General features: G+C 40.3%; 1 protein-coding gene across 1 annotated transcript in view; it reads right to left on the bottom strand.

Moving 5' to 3' along the window:
• Positions 1-114: 114 nt before the first annotated feature.
• Positions 115-19,291, bottom strand: part of APM1 (aminopeptidase M1) — a 44,537-nt gene continuing 25,360 nt past the window's right edge. The window contains exons 2-19 of the mRNA XM_087669913.1: positions 17,385-17,530; positions 17,158-17,260; positions 16,775-16,961; positions 16,295-16,388; positions 5,246-5,399; positions 5,051-5,155; positions 3,265-3,381; positions 2,988-3,101; positions 2,710-2,892; positions 2,329-2,635; positions 2,114-2,235; positions 1,924-2,021; positions 1,649-1,823; positions 1,444-1,558; positions 1,239-1,306; positions 1,087-1,164; positions 630-704; positions 115-554 (exon numbers count right to left, since the gene is read on the bottom strand). Coding sequence (XP_087526039.1) covers positions 369-554; positions 630-704; positions 1,087-1,164; positions 1,239-1,306; positions 1,444-1,558; positions 1,649-1,823; positions 1,924-2,021; positions 2,114-2,235; positions 2,329-2,635; positions 2,710-2,892; positions 2,988-3,101; positions 3,265-3,381; positions 5,051-5,155; positions 5,246-5,399; positions 16,295-16,388; positions 16,775-16,961; positions 17,158-17,260; positions 17,385-17,530 — 2,427 coding nt within the window. The 3' untranslated portion in view covers positions 115-368. The remainder of the gene's footprint in view (positions 555-629; positions 705-1,086; positions 1,165-1,238; positions 1,307-1,443; positions 1,559-1,648; positions 1,824-1,923; positions 2,022-2,113; positions 2,236-2,328; positions 2,636-2,709; positions 2,893-2,987; positions 3,102-3,264; positions 3,382-5,050; positions 5,156-5,245; positions 5,400-16,294; positions 16,389-16,774; positions 16,962-17,157; positions 17,261-17,384; positions 17,531-19,291) is intronic.

The raw sequence follows: 19,291 nt of genomic DNA, 5'->3' as shown, positions 1-19,291 counted from the left end.
AAGATACATGGGAGCACTTGTGATCATACACTAATGTGTGTGCCAAGCATTTCTCATACGTGAATGTCTATGCCATTAAGAATGGTGCACATAATACCAGAGTGGAGGTGGAGATAGTAAAAAGGGGCAGACTCATTCATAGGCCCCTCGTTTAGATGTTGAATTACAAAAGACAGGTTCCATTAGAATCTAAGAACTCTCTCAAGCAGACCAGAGGACTGCCGTTCGTTGCTGCAGTACTAAAAGATTTATTAAAATGTTTATTAGCTGGGAAAAAGAGCCATAAGGATCTAACATCTGATCTGTTACACAAGTCTTGATCATCATAAGGTTGATGGCCAAGATTAAACAAACCCTACACTGGGCCTTCAGTAGTTTCTGTATGATAACTCCCTTATATACTCCTGCAGCCCTTCCTCTGAGCGGATGTGTTTGACCCATTGAGCAGCAATGCGAACACGTTCTATGCTCTGACTAATTGTACGTTCTATAGAGGGATTGCCATGGACTGCAAAAAATTCCTTAATCTCCTCCGCTTTTTCATCACTTGCAAACTACAAAGTCATAGGATTAGAATCAACTTTTCCTTCAAGATGTCAAAAGTCTAGACATTTACATTCAAGACATACCTGTGCTGTTGAACCGCCTATAAAACGAGTTATCAGAAAACCTTCCCAGTTCTTTGACACATAATCCCAGTTTTTCTGCTAGTAGATCAAATGTATGAGTATATCACCTAAACAGGATGAAGCTACAGTGACCACAACCCAATACAATTTCAATGCACAAAATGTAATCTTGCCTTGAAACTTACAATGAATGACTATAAACCAACTCATTTCAAAAGCAACCTAGTCAGCATGCCGATGCTTCCAAGTAACGAGTAGTCACAATATGAGACAACCATAAACTTACAATGAATGACTATAAACCAACTCATTTCAAAAGCAACCTAGTCAGCATGCCGATGCTTCCAAGTAACGAGTAGTCACAATATGAGACAACCATAAAAATGCTTCTGTCCATACTTATACAGAAAATGATCCATATTGTGCTTCCTTGCACCTTCAAAAGCTCAAAAATTACCTTTAACCACTCCCATGCTGTATCTCGACCAGCAAGACCAACACCCGAGAAAACAAAAATTGTATCTTGGTTTCGAACCTGGATATACTAGGATGAGATCCTGAATACATTAGCTATTCTTGAAAGAAGGCCAACATTGTGACATAATATACCTCTGGTGAAATTGCAAAGTCGAGAGCTTCTTTGACCATAGCAGGGTCTGGAGATGCAGCAAGCTTCCCTGCATGAGTTTCAAGGTTTGTCAATAACTAGAATCCAGCTTTAACATGTTCTGCACCTGAAGAACTTGTGTGCTAGTGCAAAACCCATGCATGCATAAGTCTCGTGCTTCAAAATCTCTACAAATATATCATTTACCGAGTATTCGAGATTTTTCCTGGCTGAGATCTGTTTCCCTGTAAATTCTCAACAGTGAGTCATAACCAGACCTGTCTGATGACGAAGTTTTCCTCATAACAGCCATGTATGCAGCCTGCAACTCACAAGAAAAATTTCTGTTTCAACTTCAACAAGGTTACATTACGCTGGGTCAGAAAGCATGTTAGCATCAGAAATACCATACACTTCTCATGTCTGCAGATAGCAATGGTGTGTCTCGATCTTGCATGAAAGCTTTGAACCGTTGCAATGCCTCCTCAATTACATCTTCAAAGTCAAAACTTATCAGAGCTTCTATTACTTCACCTCTCAACATAGCATCCAGATGATCTTCTCCTTTTGCCTCCCAACCAAGCTTTCTGTGTAGCATATAACATGCATTACATTACTTCCATTACAATTAGCAGATTTGCATTGTAACAAAAGATGACTGGTAAAGTCAAAAGCAAAGAGAATCACTCGGCAGAATATTGCAGAAGCCTGCCACTGAATCTTTTGATGTCTGCTGCTGCTTCAGGAACTGCATCACTAATTATAGATGACACTCTATAAGCAACCTGAAATCCCCCAAAACAAGACAACACGCTTTAGTTATGCATCAAAAAGGGTTGAGACTGAAACACCACTATAAAATATACATCATCCTTACATTTATCAAGCTCGTCAATACAGTGTAATCAGTCTCCTGTCTAAAAACATCCATTAAAGATAGAAGAACAGCAAGTGGCTGTTTACAAGCACTACAGAGAGCATACGTATCATCAAGGACCCCTGAATATATTGAAAAAGAAAAACTTCGTGAGTAGTTTGTAAGGTCCACAGCCACTGCAAAACTTGTCAAAGCATGAGGATCATGCAACTCACCAAATCTATCTGTTGCATTCAGGGCACCTGATGCAATTGCTGCCCTAAGCTGTGCAGCAAGCCTTTCATCATATTGGACACGATAAAAACCCGTTTGCCCAACATTAAGTTTCACCCAATCTGATGGTGTTCCCTCATGTAGTGCTCTAAAACCTGAGTTTTCTTCATTTGGAGCATTTGGCACAGCAATACTGCAGATCTTGCCTCTTACCAAAGACCTTGACACAGCAGAATAGGACCCACGACACACGGTCACAGGAACAACCCACTCACCGCTGCCAGGAAGCCCACTGGAAAGGAATTGTGACTGCATAAAAACAAAGAAATGGACTCAATAAGGGGTTGTCACAACTGAATGAACAAAAAAGAAGTATGGTATACCTGTTCTACTTCCAAAGAGGAATCTTTCGTTGATGCAACAAGCACAGGATATCCTTTCTGCTTAGTCCAAGAATCCATCACTTCCTTCACAGGTTCTCCAGACATTTCTGACAATGACATCCATAGATCGTCTGTGCTAGCATTGGCATAAGCATATTTCTTAATGTACGACATCAGACCTTTCTGACAAAACGACGGACAATATTATAAAGTGAACCAAAGGCTTGTCCAAGTTCCAAGTAAATACAAGGTGCCAATCTCTCTTGCACATCTCTTACTTGAAAAGTATCAGCCCCCAAGTAGTTTTGCAACATTCGGATGATTGAAGCTCCTTTGTTGTAACTAATAGCATCAAATATCTCGTCAACTTCTCTGGCATGTCCTACTTCAACCTGAGAAAATAAAAACCTACCATTTATCATGATAGCATGCATCTATAACAAGATTTGAAAGGTATTTGCCCCACTCACATAAGCATGCAGATTGCTGCTTAAATACCACCTTGCATACTGTCACTGACAATCAAGCAACATAGCACTACAAATTGACACCAACCTCAATAGGATGGGATTGAACTAAGCCATCAAGCTTGAAAGCTGTCACAACTTGCTGAATAAACTGTGTCCAGATTTTCCAGTTAGGAAACAAGTGGTCTACTGCCAGATAACTCACCTACCAAAAAAACCATGGACTGCACAATCTTAGCACAACAGATACAAGTTAACCCAAGAAAAAGGTGAAGCAACAGTACGCTGTAAAAAGAGAAAGGTCTAAATTTTTTCTGCAATTTTACTCCGTCGCATGGCATCAACCACCAACTGATATGATACAGAAAAGCCCAGATTCACACTTAAAAAATTTTAACACAAAAAACTCAAACATAATGAAAGAGAATGAGACAAGACCATGCCTCTGAAACCTGATGACGAATGAAGATAAACAAAACCTAGTTCCATCTGCCTGACTACGAGCATTCTAACCATAGATGTAGCTTTGCCACCTAACTGCATGATCTAAGCCATCATTAACTAGTGTGGATTCATTTTGGTTTAGCTTGCAGCCTTGCCATGAAATTTTCTGTCGAGTGTAAAAATCAACAGCACCTTTCCTGTTTGTTGCATGGGTGATTTTCAATCAAAGTATTTTGTTTTTTGCTTGGTCACAAGGCATACAACCTATATCAAAGACCCCAAGTAAGCATGTCATATCGAGACCACATTCATCAAAGAATCCTGCTTCAAAGTACAGGCAGCACACAGCAAGTGCACCTATGCGTCAATCTCAAGAAAGTGTTTGGCAAAACCAGTGTGGGCTCATAGCTTGCCAGCCAACCACACAGCTATCCTATTGGCATTTTCCTGTTCCCAACAGATTGTTCAAAAATTGAAGTGGCTCATATGTGCAGATTGTTCCTCATATGGTGGTCCCATTATATATCTATATATCTGTGGGATATGATTCAAAAACTACCAGTTAAGTCATAGAGGACACACTTGCCGTTACAGTTCTAGATGTTCCAATGATTGTGTCTATTTCTTGAATCTACTTCTGCAGGATAAAAACATAGTCAAAGTCACAGCCCGAAGTACACATAATTTTTGGGGACATTTTTCTAGATGTTCCAATGATTGCATCTATTTCTTGAATCTACTTCTGTAGGATAAAAACAAAGTTAAAGTCACAGCCCAAAGTAGACATAATTTTGGGGGACAGTGAGTTGGCAGCTTCAACCACAATATGCATTCAACTCTTGGGATCTTCACATACAGTTTTGGAATGAATACTTCAATTACAGGACAACTTTTTACATTTGTACACCTCTTGTTCTCACCGGACCATTGATTTGGGAATTCCTTTTCAATGTCTATTTTGTACAAATTTGGGCCATTTAGAGCTTTTCTTTATCTCTAGTTTGTGTCTGAAGTAAACCTAAAGAGAAAGTCTTCAAAAATTATCCCCCTTTCTCATGTATTGGTCATTTTCTTTCTATTCTTTGGCTTTCCACATCATGCTTAAGGCACACCATCCACTATCTAGACTAACATACATCCTTCAACTGTATACTCCACAGAAGCATTGTGTCTTAATAGCTCATCTGTATAATTTTACAGCATGTTTCACACATTGAGTTAGAAGTATATAGTGATCCTTTAAATAGCTCAAAATAGAACTGTGCATGGGAGAGAGAAAGCACACGTGTGTATATGCTTGCATGCACGTGTATTTGCGTGTGTGCAGCAGGTGTGAATGTAAGCAATTAAGGATACTCTACTATGCCCAGCCAGCTGACGAAAAGCTAGCCAAATAACTTTGTGACAAAGTGGAAATGCAGGCGTTATACCCAAGTGGCGAAGCCTTCGTTCAACCATAAATGAGTCCACCACTCCATGGTCACCAAGTTCCCAAACCATTGATGAGCTAATTCATGCGCAACGACAATTGCAACCTAAAATAAGGAGAGCCAGAAAGATTAGAACACTCAATAAATGTTTGCCAGAAAAAAGGGAAAAAAGGCATTACTAGTTGTTTAACATACTCGTTGTTTGTTTGCTGCAGCAGAGTTCTTTTCATCATAAAGCAAAGCAGATTCACGATAAGTTACAAGACCATAGTTCTCCATTGCCCCAGCAGCAAAATCTGGAATAGCGACCATGTCCAATTTTGGCAGAGGATATGCAGTTCCAAAATACCTATAGTAACAACACATTGAATGTGAACAGAATCTTCAAATAAAAGATTCTCAGATCACAAGCAATAAAGAAAGCATCCACCAAAAATGCATGGCCATAGTAAGAGAGCTGCACAATAAAAATCAACACATCTTTGCTAATAAGAAAAAGTCACATAGATAGAATCAGATAGCAGTTTGAGTTAAATTCACATTGTAGAGCTAAGACTTAACTAATTCAAATCTGAAAAACTTATTATCTAGACTCTGTCTTTGTTACAGAAAATCTTATCAGGTCTCACCTCATTGATTGGTAGGAAGCGAATGCTACAGTCACAGAGGGAGCCATAGTTAAGGGAAACTCATAAAGGTAAATAGGAATGCAATCAGAAATGGTAAATTTTGAGAAGAGAGACAAACAGGAGAGGAGACAAAAGAGGGACAAATGTGTAAAGAGAAAAGGGGAGGGAACATTCTTAGGGAGGAAAAGCAAAAGAGTGTGGGTGTCTTATAAGGAGTAGTGAGGTATAAGCATATTATGGCTAAAAAACTATGTCCATTTGGAATTCCAGATACTAGTTGAAGAGGAAACATCATGGAAAATCATATCCAAGGGGAAACATCACATGCTGCCGTTCAGACAAGGGGAAACGTTGTCATGACGCTGCATGTCTACCACTGCAAACCTGAGGGCGGAGTTTTCTGCCAAGATTTTGGACTCTTTAGTTAGCGTCATTATGAGTTTATTTTCCGTTGTGTATTTCTTTTGTGTTTGCATTTGCATGACGCATGAGCACGTGTAGTTAGGCTAGGCACAAATTCTTCAATGCATTCATAATTTTTTGTGTGGAACATCGCTCGATTGATTGCATAGCATGGATTCTAATTAGCAAACTGCACGAGTGATTGGGCGAGAGGGACAACCACTAGTGACAAGAACTCGCTAGATACGAAGGCAAGCCAATCAAAGGGTGACTCCTCTTTCTTAGATGGAACCAAAGAATCTAGACCCATCTAGCACCAAATCCCTAAGAAAAATCGGTTTGCACACATTGCTAGAGAGCAGGCCATGTGGATGAGGAGTGTCGCTCCAAGGCCCAAGGTCTTCCATCTAAAAAGCCTCAGCAGACCGCTGCGACTGCACAGTCCAATGGGGCTATGCCCTCCGCTCCTGCTTCATCTGCTCCTTCAACACCCATTGTTGCTGTTGGACATGTGGCTCACGTACAGCCACAGCGGCCCATCTCTTTCACTAGCCCTGAGGAATTGGCTAATTGGTCTGCAGGTTCCGATCCCGTTGCACTTTATGCATCTATCTCACCTTCCTCCCTACCTCGTCAGGCGTTCCCTTGGAAAATCCCTGCTACTGGACGTACGCGATGGTGGCCACCTTCTTAGCCTAACATGTCTCTATGTCCTTTCGAATACCCTAGGTCAATCTGACATTCATTTTTCGCACTCTTAGAGTTGGGGCCATAGGATTCATTATCCTTAGTTTTTTTCATTTTTTTGTATTCCGCTACATTTCCTCACACACATACACATTCATTGCATTTATTTTGAGTTAGATTTTCTTTCTGTTCTGTTTTGCTTTGGAGCATCTCACCACTAACCTCTGTGTTTGCAGATTCTCATCTCTTTTGCAGGGTTTTGTCTTTCAGTGTAGGGCTAACTTGCAGATTGCTTTGGTCCTACTTGGACTAGAGACGTGGGGATGCGCACCGTTCCTTTCATGGTTTCATCATTCTAGGAGTGCTTGCTCTTCTTCCAGCATGGCGGGTTCCCCTCCCGAGGCGGATCGTGCAGCATCTCTCTCAATGCTATCATGGTGGTGACTTCTACCTTGCTCTTCTAGCGGGGTGCTTCATCCACTTCATCTTCTTTCATTCCTTATGGTTCTTGGCACCATATGAAGACCGACATCAGGCTCCTCTTCCTTCTTCGGCATCTACATCCAAGTTGAGAGGGGTTCTTACCCTTCTTGGTATTCTACAGGCTTCAGCACTTTGTCTTTGACATCAGCTTCTTCCCCCTATTGTACCTTACCATTTGCATTGCATGATTACATCATCCTTGTACTAGGGCGCTTGGGCAAGTGAACAATTTTCCCACGAGGAACACTGTCCAAGTGGCACCTGCTGCATGAACATTCTTCAGCATGTAGCATACTTTGCATCTCATTGTGCAGAGCACCACTTGCGCGGATCCTAAGTTGTTTCCACCGACGGCTATTGTTACCACACCACCATCCTTCTTCATCACATAGATACCTCATCACCTATTTTTCCTCGTCATCAACACCCTGAGTGGATGGGTTAGCTTGTATTGTTTTGTGATGTGTTGGGTGTACCCTCCAGTCTTCTGGGTCACTTTTACTCAATCGGCCGCATCCCATCAAATTTACTTCACTTATTCAAAACAAAAACCAAAAAAAAAAAAATCCATATAATTCCATCCACCTTTGTAGGGCTTGGTAGGCCACTGGGCAGCCGACGTGCACCCTTTGTCCAATGCCCTGTCCTCTCTGGGATGACTACTTGGATTCAATTGGTAAAATAGCCATCGCCTCTGTAGTCTTGGTAGGCCACTGGGCAACCGACGTGCACCCTCTGTTCGATGCCTTGGTTGCTTTGGGGTGGGACGCCTTGGGGTACATAAACATCACAATGACTGGCCTAACCTTTCAGCTCAGTTTTGGGCCTGAGAGGGGGTGTTGAGCTAGAATATGCATTACTTGCTGATTAGCCTCTTAAACAACCCCAAAACACACTAAAAATACTCTTTTAGAGTAAAACCAGTTTTGCGTGCAAAGGAGACAGGGCAAGATCATAAGTTTGCGGCCAAGGCAAGAAGGTCGAAGTCTTGATGGCTCCTAAAAAGGCACAAGGCGCAACCGCAGGAGGATCATCTCCTAACATCCATGTGGACATTTCACCACAAGTCCAGGTTTTCTTCCTAATTTTTAATTTACGTCATAATATTATGCATGGATCATTTATGGAAATAGAATGCACTTTTCGATTGAAATACTTTGGCTAATTTAAAAGAAATAGCTCACGATTGAAGAATTCGGTCATTGGTATTTTTCAATGAAACAAACAAAGAAAGAGCATAAGATCTCTATGTATTCTTAGCAAGTGGTTTTATTGCATTACAAAGTAACGAATTTAGATCAACTAAAGATCATCTTTATAAAGTCGAAATTATTGTTGCTAAAACGGGGAGCAGTTCAAGAGAGTTCAGTGAAAACCCTAAAACGGGGAGCGGTTCGAGAGAGTTTAGAGTAAACCCTAATTTTTGGGACGCCCTTCCACATCTATGAATAGACAGGCTGCCCCCATTCAGCAATTATCCTTGTTTGCAAGTTACACCAGCCCACACACTCTTTGCTGCTGTTGGTGCCCAGTTTCCAGCCTGCAGCCCGCCTCCATCTGCTATCCAGCCATCATCGACTGCAGCCACATTATCTTCAGCCTGTCCATTGCTGTAGGCGATAGCTCTCAGCTGCTGGCGGCTGATCCAGACTGTTCCAGACTGCTGTTCAACTTGCTGTCCATCGTCTCCAGGGTCAACCAGCCTGCATTTTCAGCATTGCAAGCCCTGACACTCTCAAACACTGTTTCAGTCAGACTGTGCACAGTTTCCAGCATCCGATTGGTGGTACACTGCTGCATTTACCAGTTTCCAGCCTCCAGACTGCTGCGTTTTGGTGACCAGCCTGTTGCCATCCACTATTCAACACTCCTACACTCCGACTAGTGGTCAAAGACTTGGGATCCGTCTTCAGTGGACGTCACACTCCGACATTGCTTTACCCTTGAGCACACTGTACACTCTTATATTCATTTACAGCATTCATTCACTTCAGAGTTGTGTTCTCTCTCTCCCTTCTTCTGTTTGTGTTAAGAGTTTTTGTGTTTGAGTTTTGAGTTGTGCGTTTAGGGTTTGAGTTTTTTGCTCTGTGTCTGTGTCTATCTCTTTGTGTCGGTCGTGGTCGTACACTCTGTGTGTCCTCAGTGCAAACCCTAGCAGTTTCCTTCACACCCTATACTCGGCCTTACAAGATGAGGTAGCCGTTGTAGACTGTTTTTTACTTAGCCATGAAATTCGTGAGCGATCCAAAAAGAAACAATGTCCACTAGTAGATTGCCTAGTGTCTGTGTCACCAATCCAAACTAAATCATTGTAAGCCTATATGTGCAAGTCTACCCCTGGGAAACAATAATTCATGTAACTAAGTACCTTGCAAGTATCTGAAGATCTACCTAACAACTTGCCAATGTATGGTCTGTGGGCTTTGCTATGGGCTATGCAAATATCTGCTCCCCCAAAATACTGCATACTGAATGTCACGATGAGTTGCAAAGGTAAAATTGCAACATCACACGTCTCTTTACCATCATGCATTGACAGCTTTAAGCCTAGCTCCATACAGTATTAAACCTATATAACAACTTATCCGCATACTATGACTATGACATAATGATATCATGCTAATTTTGGATGAAGTGAATCCCCAAATAATAGTGTAGACAGCCCATGTCTGACATAGCAAATGCATGTTTTAATTCAGCCTTAAAAGTTGCAATTTTTCCCTCTGTAGACCCAATGAGCAACATGTCATTCACATAAAGAATGAAAGCAACAAGTCTTCCTCTTCATTCTTAATGTATATAGTGGGAGTAGTTGGTCTATTTTTTAACCCTTTGCTGGCCAAATATGCATCAATTTTTTAGTACCATGCATGAGAAGCATGTTTAAGACCATAAAGAGCTTTAGGTAGCTTGCATACCATGTGCTCTTTCCCTTTAATCACAAACCCCGAAGATTGTGATACATAGACATCCTCGTGCAAATCCCCATTCAAGAATATTGTCTTAATGTCCAACTGATGTACTTTCCCACCATAATTTGCAGCCATTGTAATCACACCTCTCACCATACTCATAGGAGATATAGGAGCAAAAGTTTTCTCAAAATCTATGCCCTTCTTCTGCACATAGCTACTTATTGTCAATGGCTTTCTTGCCAAGTGGTAAATCCACAAGATCCCATGCAGAGTTAGTGGCAATGGAGTCTAACTCCTCTTATATGGCTTGCATCCAATGTACATCTTGTCAAGCTTCGTCCAAGGAAGTAGGCTCATCATCATTCAACATTGAGCTCATAAATACATGCTCATCACAATCATCTACTTCCATTATATTAGTCAAATCTGCCCCCATGCATCATGTGTTGCATGTTTGACAACCCTTCTAGTGCACTAAGGTAAAGAGACATCTATTTTACTCTCCTAGAGAGTTTGTAACAGCCACTCAAGTCTGTTTTTGCTGCAATTACAACAACCTTTTCATGTTGTACTGCTTCTTCCACTACATGTGGCAAATCTTCATCAATACCTTGCTGTTTAGGAGCATATGGAGCTGCAACAACTTGCTGTAATAAGTCTATCCTATCATTTACAGCAAGCACGAACTCCAAAGAAAGTGGTCAAAGGCCCTCAAAGTCATCACCAATGTCATGGGTGGCTGGCATTTAAAACTTGCCATGTGAAAATGCGGCACTTTCAGTAAATGTGGCATCCCTACTGACAAAAACTTTCTTCATGAGTGGGTCGCAAAAGTGATAGCCCTTATTCTCCAAACAATAGCCAATAAATATGCATTTTACAGCCTTGTAATCAGGCTTCCCATAAAGCTCCTTTGAAATATATGTGTAGGCTATGTAACACTCAAAAGTAGTTAACTTTAGGTTTCTTGCCATGCCAAGCTTCGAATGGTGTGATCGTCTTCAATGCCTTAGTGGGTGCATGATTCAACACATGATCAGAAGACTAAAGGCCTTCTAACCAAAATTTATGAGGCAACCCCTTACTTTTCAACATGCAATAAGTCATTTCCATGAGACTGCGATTCATCCTTTCAGCAACTTCATTTTGCTGAGGAGTCATTCTAATAGTGGCTTGATACGAAATGCCATCATCAAGAAAATATGTTTTAAAAGCATGAGACATGTACTTCCCCCCTCTGTTTGTGCAAAGTATTTTCACTTTTAAACCAATTTCAATCTCAAGCTTTGAAACAAGATGTTTAAAATGCATGAATACACCGAATTTGGCCTTTAGCCCATTCACCCATGTATACCTTGAGCAGTCATCAATAAGTGTAACAAAGTAAAGATAATCCCCAAGTGCACGTCCTCATGGAACCACAAACATCAAAGTGAATAGGGTGCATTTTTCGAACACCACGTAGTACTACACTATCCTTTTTTAAGGTAAACCTATGTATCTTGCCCAAAATACATCCCTCACATGCATGAGGAGGTGGAGTATCCATAGGAGGCAATGCATCTACCATATGAGACCTCTGAAGGGTCATGAAGCTCCCAAAACTCATATGTCCATAGCACGCATTCCATAGCTCCAAATTCTACTTAGCATGCAAAAAATTAGTAACTACTAGAGCATCATGAGACTATCTGTCATATATATACAACAAGAATAGACCCTTATATAGGGTGCCAAGCAACCTAAGTGCATAATCTCTCTCTCTGGCTTTGACAATGCATTTGTCATCCTCAAAGATAACCTAAAAGGCATGTTTATTAAATACAAAAATACAAAGCTATGATTATTTAGGCCAGAAATAGACAACAAGCTCTTTGTAATGCCAAGCACAAACAATACAACTACAAGCATGAAGTCAAAACCATTTGCAGCAGTAATAGTGACTATCCCAATGCCACATACATCATAACTGTTGTTGTCATGTGACGCTTCCCAGCAAGGGTTGAATGCAAAGAAGTAAACAAGCACTTCCTAAAAGTGATGTTGCTTTAATGCACCACTATTAAAATACCATGTTTGGTACATTTCAATAGCATTAAATGCTGAATCAACCATAGAAGAATCATTACTACATGTGAGAAATGCATAATCCTCCTCTACCAAGTTGGCTAAAGCATCACCATCTATTGTTTGTTGGTTGATGCCTCTTGTACAGCCAAACCAAAGTCTTCCTTCTCCTTGGCCAATCTCTTTCTGCATTTATTAATAGTCGAGCTTCTTGCAATAATGGCATTTTCCCTTCTTTTTAGACTTATCTGAGTCTTGAACAGCCTTGTTTGATGACTATCTAACATCGCACTTTTGCTAATTTTTTGCATTTTACCTAGCTCTACCCTTGCCTTTAAACTTGGAAAGCATAGCCACATCACCTAAACGCAATGCAACGTTCTTCCGAGTCTACTCCTCTTGCAACATGAGGCCTTCCAACTCCACAAATGTAAGAGGTTGTTGTCCCCTCCCCCTCAATGATAATATCAAAGAGGTGTGTAAACCTAGATATGACTCTAGAAAAGAGTTTAGTGTGATGTTTACCAATTCACCATCCTGAATAATCTCATCAACATTAAGCAACTGCTCACGTAAATTCTATATATGAGTAAGATAATCTATCATGCTATCACCTTCATTCATGTTTACATTTGCCAACTCTCTATAAAGATATGAGATCCTAGCCTCATTGCGGGTTGTAAACATACGCTCAAGTATGTTCCATGCTGATTTTGATGTCTTGCAAGACTGAATGTGCAAAATGATGGCCCTTTTCTTTTTACTGATATACTCACAAAAATCAGCAGTCAGCTTGCAGACTACAACAATCCATTGTTGTATTGCACTTGCTTTGAAATGTGTGACCAAAAGAAAGCAATTTACAACAATATAATGCTGAGTCTCACCAAATTTTTCTAAAATTCCCTAAATTTTGCTGCTAAATCTGACACTCACAACAAATTAATGCTATTGTACCACCTATTATTTGCCTTGGAATGCATGTCGAGCAAAAGCCCTAAATTTCTTCACAAAATTTCAAAGAAATTAAAGAAACTTATACCTTACAGTCTGAACTTTTGTAGAAATGCACATTGAGACGCGTGCCAATAGTAACCAGCAGCTAGAATCTACCTCATTATGCATGTCAAAGCCAAAAAACTTAAAAACCCCTAATTTCTCACACCAATGTTGAAGAAATTGTGCAATGTTGGCAATTTCAATGGAGATTCATGCACAAGAACTCGAATCGAGCAAAAGCCCTAACTTTCCTCGAAGAAATTTCAAGAAATTTTAGAAATTGAGAAAGCCGCTCAAGATTCCCCAAATTTCTCGGTAAGATGTGGAATTGAAAATTTCTTCGAGATTACATATGAAACAAGTAAGATGGATGAGAAATTGCAAAAATTTTTGAAGACTCCCAAATTTGGAAAATTAGGGTTTTTGTGTTTTTTCTTAGATCTATAGAAAATAGTAAGCAAGATTGAGAAAATGGGGGCAAGGCTGAGAATATTACGAGCAAGGCTGAGAGAGGCTATGTGTGCAGAGTTACATGCAAGACTGCATATGGGATTGCGTGCAAACTAAAAACAACAATAGCATCTCCTTCAAAATAGCAACTTCTCTTCCAAAACAATAGCTTCTCCCTCCCAAACAACTCCTCCTCTTCCTTTGTCAATTGAGTGAACTCCACATGGGTGACATTGGTTGAGCGGTGGAGAGACAAAACCCAAATGTCTAGCTCTAATAGCAAATGTTGGAAATGGAGTAAGAGAGTGAGTAAACACAAAAGAATGAGCAAGAGTGGGCAACAATTCCACACTCAAAAGGTGCAAGTGCTAGAATGATAGAATGAAAGTACAATCGGTCTTAAGTAAGTTAGACCTATCCTTTAACTCAACTAGAGTTAATTTAACTCTCGAACTAGCTCCAGAAATAGTAACACAACTTATCAATGTAGTTGCATTCACACTATAAACCAACTAACTAAAACATTGGACACTACCCATAGAATTGACAAATTCTAATAAGCTAAACTAGCTCATAAATGACTCTCTCCCTCTCTCAACCTCACCAACCTTTCCTCACTTACCTGGGAGAGTTTTGCCAAGTGGCAACCTTTCAAATCCAATTTCTAGCATTATCCAATTTTATAAAATTAATTTTTTATCTTTTTAAAACTAATTTAATCATTATTTTTTTCTCAAAAAAATAATCTAACTAGCCAACAATTAAATTGGCTAGACCAATTTATCAACCAAGTAATCTTGAGCACTCATTAGCCTTGGGATTGGGCATTCATTAATTAATTAATGTCAATTCCCTAGTATCACCACTGACACTTCTAGCTAATTATATCTTCTAGACCAAATTCTGACACTAAGTACCACCTAGTACTTGTCAAGTATAGCTTATTACAACTTTTACCTTTGATATCAACTAATATCTCAAGGTCCTAGGTCCCACATTGTGAAATAACTAACCTAGACCTCGCATGTGCAAGTCACATTTGAACATTCGATTAACCTTTTAATTAAATGCTAAGCAAAGCATCAACACTTTACATTCTCATCACGTGTGAACTTAGTGCAATACTGAACATACACAAAAAAATGTCAAATAAAATATAGTGTTTTATACGATCATAAAAAATACATTAAAAATCAAAGATTAGTCTAGTAAATATTACTTGCTTCAACAAGAGAGTTATAATCCGAGAAATAGAGTGTCATAATGCATTATCTATCCAATACTAACTTTGACCTTGTTGCTTCAACAATGAATAGGACAAGAGTTGAGACCAAATGTAATTTTAACCCAATGAGTACTAATAAAGATGGGTGGTAACTTGTAAGAGAGAGAGAGAGGGGAAAACTAGAGTGGAAGGTGGTAAGAGAGTTGGAGGGAAAGATATGGTAAGAGAGAGGTAGGGTAAGAGTAGGTGGAGACAACAGAAGAGGAGGTGGCAGAAAAGAGATAGAGAAAGAGGAGTAGAAAGAGAATGAGGAATAATCGTGGTAAGAGAGGTACAGGAACAAGAGTTGGTAAGGGAGGTAGGGGTAGGGGTAGAGGTAGAGGAAGACGAAGATTTTAAATCTCTATCCCCCCACCCCCAAAAAAATATTGGGAAGGTCTTTTCTTTTGGGGGGTCCAGACTTGGATCGGGCAGATCCATTCCACTCACAAACAGAAAGCAACCATGGCTAGGTTAGTCTGTTACCATGAGCCGTGAAACAATTAGTCAATACATGATAGCAGCCCACTTAAAAAAACAGGAAGCTAAACTTCTACGCTTCGGATAAATGGGGACTTAGAAATTTGAAACCATGACTGGAAGCTTCTCTGGTAGCATAGAAGTTTAGGTGGCAGGGAAGCGCTAGCCAAGAGCAAGTCAATCCATCTGTAAATAGACAGTCCCACACAAGCTAGGTTTACATTCTTGCATGTGCATATACTTGTGAGAAAGAGAGATTGCGCATTTCCATTCTGTCTCTCCACCCTATGCTCTTCAGCATCTTCACTTCCACTTTCAGACATCAAGTGTATTGAAAGCTACTCTTCACACGCTTACTGTGGTAAGACCCAATATGCACTAGGCTTCCAATCGAATATTGGATATCACAGCCACAAGCTGTAAGGAGGCTCCAAGCTGATTCTTGCAAATAATGGACCACAAGAAAACACAAAAAACAAAAGGAGAACCAGGGGATGGTTAGTTGTGTTCAAGCATAATTGCAGGAACTTCAATTCTTCAATGCTCCTGAACTCCGTCTAATATTCCACAATGCAAACACAAATGAAAAATGGGGTTTCACAACTATGCTTTTAGAGTCAAAAGAAAATGGGGTTCCGTAGGTATTGAATCAATCGAACAGAAAGTAAGGTGCTCAAAAATGTATGGGTTTGAGACTACACGTGTAGATACAACAAAATAAGCAATTCATAACATGACTCAAAAAAGTGCCCTTCAATAGTTCTAATATGTTTGAATTTACACCATGCCCAAAAACTTCCTCAAGTGTTCAATGTAGTTATCCACATAATAGCACACAAAAGCAATACTAAAGTATTCTGATACTCACTCTTCATAGAAAGGTAGTGTTTTAGTTGCAACATCCAATGCAAACTTCCCTTGTTCACTTTTACCAGCTGCACAATACACTCGCACCTTGTTCCCTGACAATGAACAAAACAAATGCCTTCTGTGACTAATAATCAAACATACCAAAGAACTAAAGTAGAATTCTTACTGGTGAATCAGATAGTTTCTGAAATCCTGCTATATATCAACAAGAAACGCAGAGGGACAAAAGTGCAAACAGTGACATTGGAAGTTGTGAGAAACAAAAAAACAACAGAGCATAAAATTAGAAAAAATGAAGCAGCAGACATGGAAAAGAGAGTAAAGAAGTGAACAGAGGACAGCTAAATAACAGACAAAAGGGACATACAGACTGCTGTTGGAAGCCAGGAACTTTAGATCACAGCATGACATGTTAGTAGCCTGCAGGAAGACAAAATTAACATTAAAGTTCTCTAGTGTCAAGGCTGACTAGAGATACCTGATGGTGTCTCACTTTCCACAAATTCAAACTCTCCAACAACAAGAGCCACCAGATATGTAGACATTTTTGGAGATTCTTGGAATGAAACAGATTTGGTATCTCCATCAATTTTCTCCTCTTCAACTGGCATGTTGGATAACGCAACTCGATCAGGAGGAACATGTACAGTCAGCTTAAATGTGGCCTAGAAATTGCAAGAATACAGCCACATTAAAAACTACTACAAGTTTCAGTCCAACCAACTAATGTCCCAAAGTCTATTAACCTGTGTGTCTAAAATTCACTAAAATAAAGCTCCATCCCCCTAAACATGGGCGGAAAAAGAAGATAAAAGTCAGGCCAGCTTCCACTATTTAGGAAGAAAAGCACAACTAGCTTACCTTTAAAGCTGGTTCATCCCAGCATGGAAAGCAGCGTCGCGCATCTGTTGGCTCAAATTGTGTAACTGCCATGTAGCTCTTTTTCCCATCCTTCATGTAAGAGCTAAAGGAAATTGAAACAATAAAACCCCAACAAAAAAGTTACATAAGATCTCTTTTAAAAGCCTGTTCATGACGCACGTATCTAATATTGAAATAGCAACAACCAAGAGAAACAAAGTTTGCACCTGCGATAAAAGCCCTTCATAGAATCATTCAGGTTTCCTTCATACTCCATGCAAAGGATTGCCTCTCCTAGTGGCAGAGGTTGCTCAAATGTGAGAACCAGAATCTCATCTTCTTTGTCTATCTCCACTGATGCTGGCCAAAGAACCTGGTCAAAGATATTGTCAAACATGAAGACTATTGAACTAATCTTTTATGCAACAAGTAACCATAGTTCATGATGTGTTTCTTTGCAACTGATTAGATTGCATAGTGCCTTTCCATCCAGGAGAAACTAAGACTGACAGGTTCAGTTGACCCAGATATTACCAACAGGGGTACAAAATCTTATTGAGAGTCCTGTTTCCACTTTAACATAAACAGAAACCATAGATAGGTAGTTCATGCTGTGAAAAATTTCTGGAGTATTGGAAAACTCTTGCTATTAGGTGCTTCTTCAGCAAGAACCCGAAATGAGGATCGTTTTTCTTGTTGTGCGTGTGTATGTGAACTTGGTGTTTCTTTTTCTATTGCTTTGTGTGTGTGTGCGTGCGCGCGCGCGTGCGCTCTTGTTTTCCACCAGTGGTTGTGGGGGGATGGGAAAGAGTGCCATTGCTAATGAAGTCTGTTGATCGAGGAAACCAGCCTCCAAATGAAAGTCTGATCCAACAAGGGCACCATTGGCCAATGAGAGTGGAGAGGTCTCGAATGTATCAGTCCAATGAGATCCAGTTGAGAATGGGTGAGGCAAACCTTGAACCCAACTGAGAGACAATAGCAAGGAACAACAAGGACCAAGAGCCATGGGATGTGCAAGCAAGTGGTAGGAGATGGTGGCTCAATGACAAAGGAAAGAGGCTGCCATGCGAAGAAAAAACCCACAAAAGACTACAATGATAGTGCAATCCTTGAATAAGCTCCTCATGAGCTTGGGAATCCCCCTCTGAGACAAGGATGAAGAATCCACAATTGCATCTCCTACATTGCCCCCCACCGCCCCCCCCCCCCCCCCCCCCCCTTCAAAAAAAAGGGAAAAAAAATAAAGTAGGGTGTACAAGAGGAATCCACTAGAGGAGATGGTGGGGGATGGCGTGGAGATTGTGGGATGGTGGGAATAAGTACAAAAATAGAAAGCTGATTTGAAGGGTCCTTCACATTGGAAGGGGAATGGAGCTGGCATAGCCCACCCCTACCAATTTGTCACAAGAATGGCTCCTAATGTCGAATCCTCCAAACATACACCTTGCTACATGAAGAAAATCAAGGTACCGAGTCTCAAAAGGCCCTTAACAAAGAGGAGATGGAAGCTCACGTCTAGAACATATGAGGACTTTTGATACAGTGCTTCAAGATGGACGGTCAAGAAACAAAAGCAAAGTACCAACAGCACAAACAAGCACTAATGTGATGTCACCAACAATAACCGTCCCCATTGAGTACAACCAAGCAACAATTAAATTGGCTAGGCCTGTCATCGAGCTCAAAGGAGTGAAACATGATATACAATGGACTTCCTACCATAGAAGTGGGAAACCCCCCAAAACACCTCTTGGGAGGACCTAAAACACCGAAACACGCTTGAAATGCATTTCCCTACCTGAAATGTTTACCCTTTGGAGAAACAGCTATTTAGTGTTTTGTATCAATCATTTTTAATGTTATCCTTTTCAGTTGTTTTTAATGTTATCATTTTTAATGTTTTACTTTTATTCTTTGAGTTGACGCACCAACTAGTCCACGTGTGTGCGATTTGTTACTAACTTCTATAAAATTGTGGCTCGTTTCTTTGTACCATGATAACGGACTTTGATCAATCTCTATGCTAAGAATGACTAGAATAAATCCTCCCCCTATGTGTGTGTGTGTTTTGGGGGGGTAGAGGGTTGTTTTTTGGGGGGGGGGGGGTTTCTCTTCCCCCCCCGGCCCAACA

The sequence above is a fragment of the Lygodium microphyllum genome, chromosome 28 (assembly GCF_053477565.2).
Source record: "Lygodium microphyllum isolate KBCC chromosome 28, Lygodium_microphyllum_v1.1.10, whole genome shotgun sequence".
NCBI classification, from domain to species: domain Eukaryota; kingdom Viridiplantae; phylum Streptophyta; class Polypodiopsida; order Schizaeales; family Lygodiaceae; genus Lygodium; species Lygodium microphyllum.
This window is presented reverse-complemented; position numbering and strand designations above follow the sequence as displayed.